The sequence below is a fragment of the Cherax quadricarinatus genome, chromosome 81 (genome assembly GCF_038502225.1).
Source record: "Cherax quadricarinatus isolate ZL_2023a chromosome 81, ASM3850222v1, whole genome shotgun sequence".
Taxonomy (NCBI): Eukaryota; Metazoa; Arthropoda; class Malacostraca; order Decapoda; family Parastacidae; genus Cherax; species Cherax quadricarinatus.
In genome coordinates, this window is record NC_091372.1 from 20,405,666 (window position 1) to 20,414,727 (window position 9,062).

General features: G+C 41.2%; 1 protein-coding gene across 1 annotated transcript; it reads left to right on the plus strand.

The window, feature by feature from the left end:
• Window positions 1–267: 267 nt before the first annotated feature.
• Window positions 268–8,828, plus strand: LOC138855121 (kinesin-like protein KIF14). The gene is given in 5 exon segments (XM_070102491.1): window positions 268–299; window positions 4,845–6,778; window positions 6,781–7,896; window positions 7,899–8,448; window positions 8,450–8,828. Coding segments are annotated over 5 exon segments (3,933 nt in total). The 3' UTR covers window positions 8,751–8,828.
• Window positions 8,829–9,062: the final 234 nt, after the last annotated feature.

Consider the following 9,062-nt stretch of genomic DNA (forward strand, 5'->3'; position numbering starts at 1 on the left):
TACACTATAAATGTCACTGTATAACTGTAAATCACACGTGAATATTACTTACACATATATAAATTTCACTGTTAATATATTTGAAAGCTTACACTTTATATATAAGTTCCTTTAATATAACAGGTAGATCTATAAGAAACAAACTTTAACACAATCTTGTCTCTTAATTTCTGTCTATAAACATTATAAACACTGTGTATATATACACTCAGACATCACTCGGTGGTGTTGTTCTTAATCAGCGATTTCGCCAGATTGGAGCAGTTGATGGAGGGTGCAATACCATCCCCCGTCTTCTTGTTGGGTGAGTCACCCAGCTCCCGTTTTCGTTGGGTGAACGCTGGGTGAGCGCCCGTTTTCTTTTGGCTGCCCATTCTCTGTGATTGAGTCTGGAGGGACTCATTTATACTGATTTATATTGTAAAACACTAGTTTTACAGCTTTTTCGAAGGACCTTGGCTCATAGGTTATTTGTACACTGTAGTACAACATATTTGGACCACAGTGTGGTCTTTATCCGGTTCGAGCACGACCAAAGCTCTATTGAAAATTAGGCCTTACCTGCTGTGTTCATTATATAATGAACACTTAGCTGATAAATGACAGCAAATCGTCTACACAGCCGTCCCTGCAGACGAGGTCTAGATGCTGTCGAAACCATCACAACAGTGGGCTGTCAAGAGATACAAATTGTAAGTATGAATTACCCCTAGGGGGTGTTATGTCAGCATATTTCATTCGATGATGGCTGACGACTACTTACTTGTTTGGACTCAAAAGTCCACACCTTACTGCCGATTATAGGTTGATTACAAACTCTTTGTGACTCAAGAATTGCGCAATCCCCCGATCTACAAGAAATTCGTAACATACCTTGCTCTTTGTAACGTGAGCTATGGTGTTCTCAACACCTTCGACAGATATCGGTGACTTGATAGAAGCTGAAGTGTCCTTGGATGTCCACGTCTTCCATTGTCTAGGAAACGCACACTGGTACACTATGTTCAACAAGATTAGTTTTTATTGTTCACAATGTATCACAAGAGAAGCTGATCACACTTCTCTAAGTGTTTATTGTGTTGTGTGAGACACTTTATTCACACTAACGCTGACGCTGGTTATCCTGGCGTCAGTGTCTCGTAGTAGAGTCAAAGTTAGTCTGCCCGACGCCCCAGCGCTCCATGCCGTCACTGGCCCCAGCACAAAAAAAAAAACGCTGATCTAGTACCTTGCATCCTTGTCGTCACCTCGATGAAGCAAAGCAGAAACATAAGAACATAAGAACATAAGAAAGGAGGAACACTGCAGGAGGCCTGCTGGCCCATACTAGGCAGGTCCTTTACAATTCATCCCACTAACAAAACATTTACCCAACCCAATTTTCAATGCTACCCAAGAAATAAGCTCTGATGTGAAAGTCCCACTCAAATCCAACCCTTCCCACTCATGTACTTATCCAACCTAGATTTGAAACTACCCAAAGTCCTAGCCTCAATAACCCAACTAGGTAGACTGTTCCACTCATCAACTACCCTATTTCCAAACCAATACTTTCCTATGTCCTTTCTAAATCTAAACTTATCTAATTTAAATCCATTACTGCGCGTTCTCTCTTGGAGAGACATCCTCAAGACCTTATTAATATCCCCTTTATTAATACCTATCTTCCACTTATACACTTCGATCAGGTCTCCCCTCATTCTTCGTCTAACAAGTGAATGTAACTTAAGAGTCTTCAATCTTTCTTCATAAGGAAGATTTCTGATGCTATGTATTAATTTAGTCATCCTACGCTGAATGTTTTCTAACGAATTTATGTCCATTTTGTAATACGGAGACCAGAACTGAGCTCCATAATCAAGGTGAGGCCTTACTAATGATGTATAAAGCTGCAGTATGACCTCTGGACTTCTGTTGCTTACACTTCTTGATATAAATCCCAGTAATCTATTTGCCTTATTACGTACGCTTAGGCATTGCTGTCTTGGTTTAAGGTTGCTGCTTACCATAACCCCCAAGTCCTTTTCGCAATCTGTATGGCTAAGTTCTACATCATTTAATTTATAAGTACTAGGGTTATGGGCACTCCCAAGCTTCAGAACCTTGCACTTATCTACATTGAACTGCATCTGCCACTTTTCTGACCAAGAATAGAGTTTGTTTAAATCCTCCTGAAGTTCCATAACATCTACGTTTGAATCAATTATCCTACCTATCTTTGTGTCATCGGCGAATTTGCTCATATCACTAGTAATTCCCTCATCAAGATCATTGATATATATTATAAACAACAACGGGCCCAAGACTGATCCCTGTGGAACGCCACTTGTTACAGATCCCCACTCGGATTTAACCCCATTTATGGACACTCTCTGCTTCCTGTCAGTGAGCCATGACTCGATCCACGAGAGCACTTTTCCCCCAATGCCATGAGCTGCCACTTTCTTTAACAGTCTATGGTGCGGAACTCTATCAAAAGCCTTACTAAAATCTAAGTAAACAATATCAAATTCTTTATCGTGGTCAACAGCCTCAAAAGCTTTACTGAAGAAAGTTAATAAATTAGTTAGACAAGACCGGCCTCTTGTGAATCCATGCTGAGTATCATTAATCAAGCTATGCTTATCGAGATGGCTTCTTATAATCTCAGCTATAATTGACTCTAGTAATTTGCCTACAATTGAGGTCAGGGTTATTGGGCGGTAATTTGACGGTAACGACTTGTCCCCTGTTTTAAAAATAGGAGTTACATTAGCCATCTTCCACATATCAGACACTACACCTGTTTGAAGAGATAAATTAAAAATATTAGTTAATGGTTCACAGAGTTCCATTTTGCATTCCTTAAGAACCCTTGAAAAAACCTCATCAGGACCCGGCGACTTATTTTGCTTCAGTCTGTCTATCTGCCTCACAACCATCTCACTAGTGACTGTGATGTTACATAATTTATCTTCTTCTAGCCCACTGTAAAAATTAATTACTGGAATATTGTTAGTGTCTTCCTGTGTAAAAACTGAGAGAAAATAATTATTTAAAATCAAGCACATTTCATTCTCATTGTCAGTAAGGTGCCCATAGTTATTTTTAAGGGGACCTATCTTATCTCTAACTTTTGTTCTATAGACCTGGAAAAAACTTTTTGGGTTAGTTTTAGAATCCCTAGCAACTTTAATTTCATAGTCCCTTTTAGCTTTTCTTATCCCCTTTTTAATGTCCCTCTTAATGTCAATATACTGATTCATAAGATGACCCTCGCCTCTTTTGATACGCCTGTAAATTCCTTTCTTATGCCCTAGTAGATATTTCAGCCTATTATTCATCCATTTTGGGTCATTTCTATTTGATCTAATTTCTTTATATGGGATAAACGCTCTTTGAGCGTCATATTGATAGCTCTCTTCGTTACCCCAGTCAACAGATGATAAGTGTTCTCTAAGCCCATCGTAATCTGCTAAGCGAAAATCTGGGACTGTTACTGAGTTATCGCTACTATCGTACTTCCATTCAATGCTAAATGTAATTGATTTGTGGTCGCTAGCACCCAGTTCCTCTGAAATTTCTAAATTATTAACAAGGGATTCATTGTTTGCCATAACTAAGTCAAGCAGGTTATTTCCCCTTGTAGGTTCTGTCACAAACTGCTTCAAAAAACAATCTTGAACTACTTCTAAGAAGTCGTACGATTCTAAATTCCCAGTCAAGAAAATCCAATCAACATGACTAAAGTTAAAGTCTCCTAGAATTACTACATTATCGTGCCTTGTGGCCTTAACAATTTCCTCCCATAGTAGTCTCCCTTGGTCACTATCTAAGTTAGGGGGACGGTATATCACTCCTAAAATCAGTTTTTCATGCCCCTCTGAAAATTCTATCCAAACAGACTCTGTATGTGTTACTTCAGACTTAATACCCGTTTTTATGCAACAGTTCAAGCGATCTCGGACATATAATGCCACCCCACCCCCCTTCCCGACACTTCTATCTACTTGGAACAATTTAAAACCCTGAATATGACATTCCGCAGGCATGTCCATACTTTTTGAATTAAACCACGTCTCAGTTAAGGCAAATACATCAATGTTACCTACACTAGCAACTAATCTCAACTCGTCCATCTTATTCCTAGCACTACGGCAATTAGCATAATAAACATTGAAAGACTCTCCTTTCTCTTTACCCTTCCTGCTCATTTCTATTTTTCTACTAAACCTATTACTGTCCTTATCACCCAAGGTCCCTGGCTTTTCAATATCTATCTCGTTCTTATCATTACTAGTTCCCCTAGAACTCGTAATATTACTACACTGGGACTTCACTGTTTTCCTGCCAAAACCCATACCACTAACTATTCCTAGTTTAAAGTCCTAACTGCTCCCTCCACTACAGTTGCCAGTGCTCCCACCCCACACCTAGATAAGTGAACCCCATCCCTAGCATACATGTCATTTCTGCCATAGAAGAGGTCCCAGTTGTCAATGAATGTTACCGCATTTTCCTTACAGTATTTGTCCAGCCAGCAATTGACACCAATTGCCCTGGACAACCATTCACTTCCAACTCCCCTCCTTGGCAAAATACCACATATGAGAGGGTTCCCACCCTTACTTCTAATTATTTCTATTGCTGACCTATACCTGCTAATCAGGTCCTCACTCCTACGTCTGCCAACATCGTTGCCTCCAGCACTGAGACAGATAATAGGATTGCTCCCATTACCTCTCATGATGTCATCCAGACGGCTAACAATATCCTCCATCCCAGCCCCAGGAAAGCAAACTCTCTGTCTCCTACTCCTGTCCTTCAAGCAGAACGCCCTATCCATATACCTAACTTGGCTATAGTGATAGTGGCACCGTTCACTCCTTCAGCTACGACCACTGTTTTAACTCCAGTGATCCATTGGATCCTCTGTATGCTTCACAAGAAGCCATATATGTTACTGTAGCACAACCTCTCTTGGAGAAGGCATATGAAAGTTACAACACTTGCCTTTTTGCATATGGCCAAACTGGCTCTGGGAAGAGTTATGCGATGTTGGGAGATGATTTATACAGTGAATCTGAATTAGAAGTTCCTTCAGCTGCTGGCATTATCCCTCGCTTCTGTCGGGACCTTCTGAACCGAGCTGATTATTTGCATTCTTTTAACCCACCCGAAGGCCAGCTACCACAGTCTCGCATTGAAGTGGAGCTCAGTTACATCAAGATATACAATGAGCGTATATATAATTTATTAGCAAGTGGAGAACGTGGAACAGATTGCCGCGAGGCTCTAAGAGTTCGGGAACACCCTAAAGATGGTCCCTATGTGGAAGGGGTTGCTCGTCATTTGGTGTCATCTTACGACCATCTTCAGACATGGTTGTTGTTGGGAAATAAGGAGCATTCCATTGCCGCAACTGGTGTCAATGAGAAATCATCTCGTTCTCATGCTGTCTTCACTATCAAACTAACCCACATACAGGTAGAAGATGTTCAGGGTGAGCAGCTGGAGAGCAGTAAGGTGAGCATCATCAATCTGGTGGATCTGGCTGTTAGTGAGCGTGTTGCAACAGCACAGTCACAAGGAGACAGACTCAAGGAGGGAGTATGCATAAATAAATCCCTTTTAACCCTTGGGAAAGTTATCACTGCTCTTGCAGAGAGTGAAGGACGACGAAGACCATTCATTCCATACAGGGAGTCAGTACTGACTTACCTGTTAAAGGAATCTCTTGGGGGCAACTCTAGGACTGCAATGATTGCTACAGTTTCCCCTTGTAATATCTACCTGGAAGAAACTTTGTCTACACTCCGATATGCTCAACAAACTCGTAAAATAGTTAACCATAACTACATCAATGAAGATCCTACAGCTGTGATTATTAGATCTTTAAAAGAGGAAGTTGAACGTCTTCGCCTGCAGCACTTAAGCAGAAACTCTTGTCAACTCTTTTATGGGGAAACTTTGGCAGATGAAGAGCAACTTGATCGAGATGGAGCAACTGATAAAGAAAAAGATCTCCTGGAAAGGGAGAATGCCATCAACCAAAAGGAAATAGAAAATAACATAGCAATCCAATACAAAGAGGAAGAAATAGAAGCGTTAAGGGAACAGCTACGATTCCAACAGTTGCAGTGCGAACAGTTTCTCACTGAGAATAATAGAAGTCTGGAGCAGCGGCTTGAAGAAGCAGAGGCTCAGCGACAGCAAGCTGTGGAAAGTCTGCATCGACTTGGAATTGCAACTGAGAAGGAGACAGGTCCAGTGCTGATCAACCCAAGTGAGGATTCACAACTTTCAGAGACCCTCTCATATAAGCTTAAAAATGGAATCACTTCTCTTGGTCGCTCCAACAGTGATCTCACCCTCCGTGGACTCCACACAGATAATGTTCATTGTTCCATAAAGAATGAAAATGGTGATCTGCAACTACTTCCAGAGGCAGGCAGAGATACATATGTCAATGGCAAATTAATATCCTCTCCTCACACGCTGCATCACAACGATCGACTGGTGCTTGCTGGCATTTACTACTTCCGATTCGGCAGTATAGTTAAAGGCAGAGATTCTAACCGGGAGACTTCAAAGAAGATGGATTTTTACTTTACAAAAGAGGAGCTTTTAAAGGAGCAAGAACGAAGGTTGCAAAAGGAAGCGGAGATTGCTATTGCTGCCAGTAAAGCTGAAATGGAGCAAGAAATGTGTCGCCAGAGAGATCAGCTGATGCGTGATACTAAAGAAGCTCAGAGTCAGCTTATCAGCAAACAACAGTTGGTGTGCGAGTTGGAAGGAACACAAAACTAGAGACTGAAAAGCAGCTACTGGAGGAGCAGATCTTAAGAGGCAGAAAAAATAATAAGAGTCTCGACATGTCTCTTCCATCAACAGGATTTCCAAACTCTCAGTTATTGAAAGAGGTGCAAGCAGTGTTCAATGAGTCTGTTCAAGAAATAAGAAAGGACTTTACCCAACTCTATCCTCCCATGCTCAGATTTCAGATAAAAGAAGCCAATGAAATTTGCAAGAAGCTGAAGAACCCATATGAATTCACACTACAAGAAGTTTTGACAGAGTCCGGCCTTGAGGTAATAGTATTGATTAAGGACCTGCAGCACCTGATGACAGCCACACTCACCCTAGATGCCTTCCAGGAAAAGCTACAGATTTTGCGTGATATTGTCCAGAATGAAGAATATGATGAAGCATTTGAGGCCAGCCTACATTGGGAGCACACTGAGGATGTGAGCTGTGTTCCTGGGTTTATCAACAAGTTACTAGATTGCCCATCTCTCCATACACTGAATTCCTCCCTGAATTGTTCAATGAGTTCAACCTCATTATTCCTCTCTCCTTCAAACTCTACCAGGAGGAAGAGTAGCATGTTGTATGAAGGAGAACGTTGCACAAGTAACAGTGAAAGCAGTTCGTGTCATGGTTCTGTAACAGTAGCGGCAGCAATCCTCTGGCCCCTTACAAATTTGCCCCAGTCTTATACTTCATGTTCCCCACTTACTACTGCTTTAAATGCTGTTGCTGACTTGCATGAGGCTACACAGCACATCAGAGATCACATAACAGAGCCAGGCCACACACTATCAGATGACAATCTTAGCAAGCAGTTCATTCGCTTGTATCATTCAAGCCAAACAACAATTAACAGTTTGTTAGCTGTAGCTAATACTGAAAATTTAACAAAGTGTGTGGAAGGTGGGCAGTTGCAAGAGAAGCTGCGACGGGCTTCAGCCAAGATCACCAATGTTACTTGCAGACTCTTCCAGGGTGCAAAGAATGAAGTAGACAGTCTGATGGAAGAAGAAAGTAGCACCTTGATATCACTTGCACAGACACTTGTGGATGATATTGCAAAGTTGGCACTCTTCGCTACCACTCGTGTACCAACGAACACTAATTCAAACCAGGAGGGTTGTTGTCCAAGAAATTCACAGATGGGTTAAAAAGTGGACTTGATTTGTTGGTTATAATTTCTGGTAAAATAGCCAGTAATTCCACGGTACTCCTGGCTGCCAACCAGGAAGAACAAGACAGTTCTCAAGGCTCACAGAATCTTTCAGCAGCTGCTCACTCGGCCACATTTGCCATTGCTGCCTTTCTGAAGAAGTTTTCACAACTCAATGCTACCTTGCAGTATGATGAAAACTTGCCGGACGATGAAAAGATGAGCAAAATTGTGTCCTGGGTAAATAGTGTAGAATCTGCATCAGACACAATCACCCAGCTCACAGCAGCGATCTTAGTCATTGTGAATCAAGTTACATTATCACAACAAGGTAAATTTAATGTGAATGAGTTTGAGTGTACTATTAAAGAACTGAAGAGAAGACTGAAGGAGTTAATGAAGTTTGCTGGTCTTAGTCTAATGCCAATTGAGGGGTTAGATAACATCTCTCTCTCCTCTACCTCTGATCTGGAAAACAGCAGAGAGTTAATGGATAACCTACTTACTGTCTATTCGTGAAGTTGAAGGCCTTAAAAATACTTTAAATAACTTTAACAAATCGCTAACACTCAGAGAATTAAAAAGCAATACCTTCAGATGTAATAAAAAACTTGTGACTCGGTGGCCAAGAAACAGTAAAGAATACCAACAACACTTGGAAAATTTGCAGCACAAGTCTGGGATGAAGAGCTCTCTATGATGTTCTTCAGAAGCTCCCATAGAAGAAAAGCGGGTTAGATCTGACATAAGCTCTGCTTCAGTTTCATCAGTCAGTGGCTTGGAAGAAACAGACACTGTTGATGCCTAAGTATAAAGTATATTTAATAATTATATTTAAACACATGCACACTCGTCTTTCTTTCACATGCACACATGCAGTCTTATATATTCAGCTCTCTATAATTGTACTCTCCTCCCTTTCATACGCCATCTCGTACACCTCTCATACGCTTACCTCACACTCGCCTGTCATACACTCAACATTCTTAAGTGCATTCTTCTCTTTCATAGACACTTCTCTCTCGTACATACTCGTCCCTCTCATACACACTCGTCACTCGTGCACACTCGTCCCTCTCGTACACACTCGTCACTCTTGTACACACTCATCTCTCTCGTA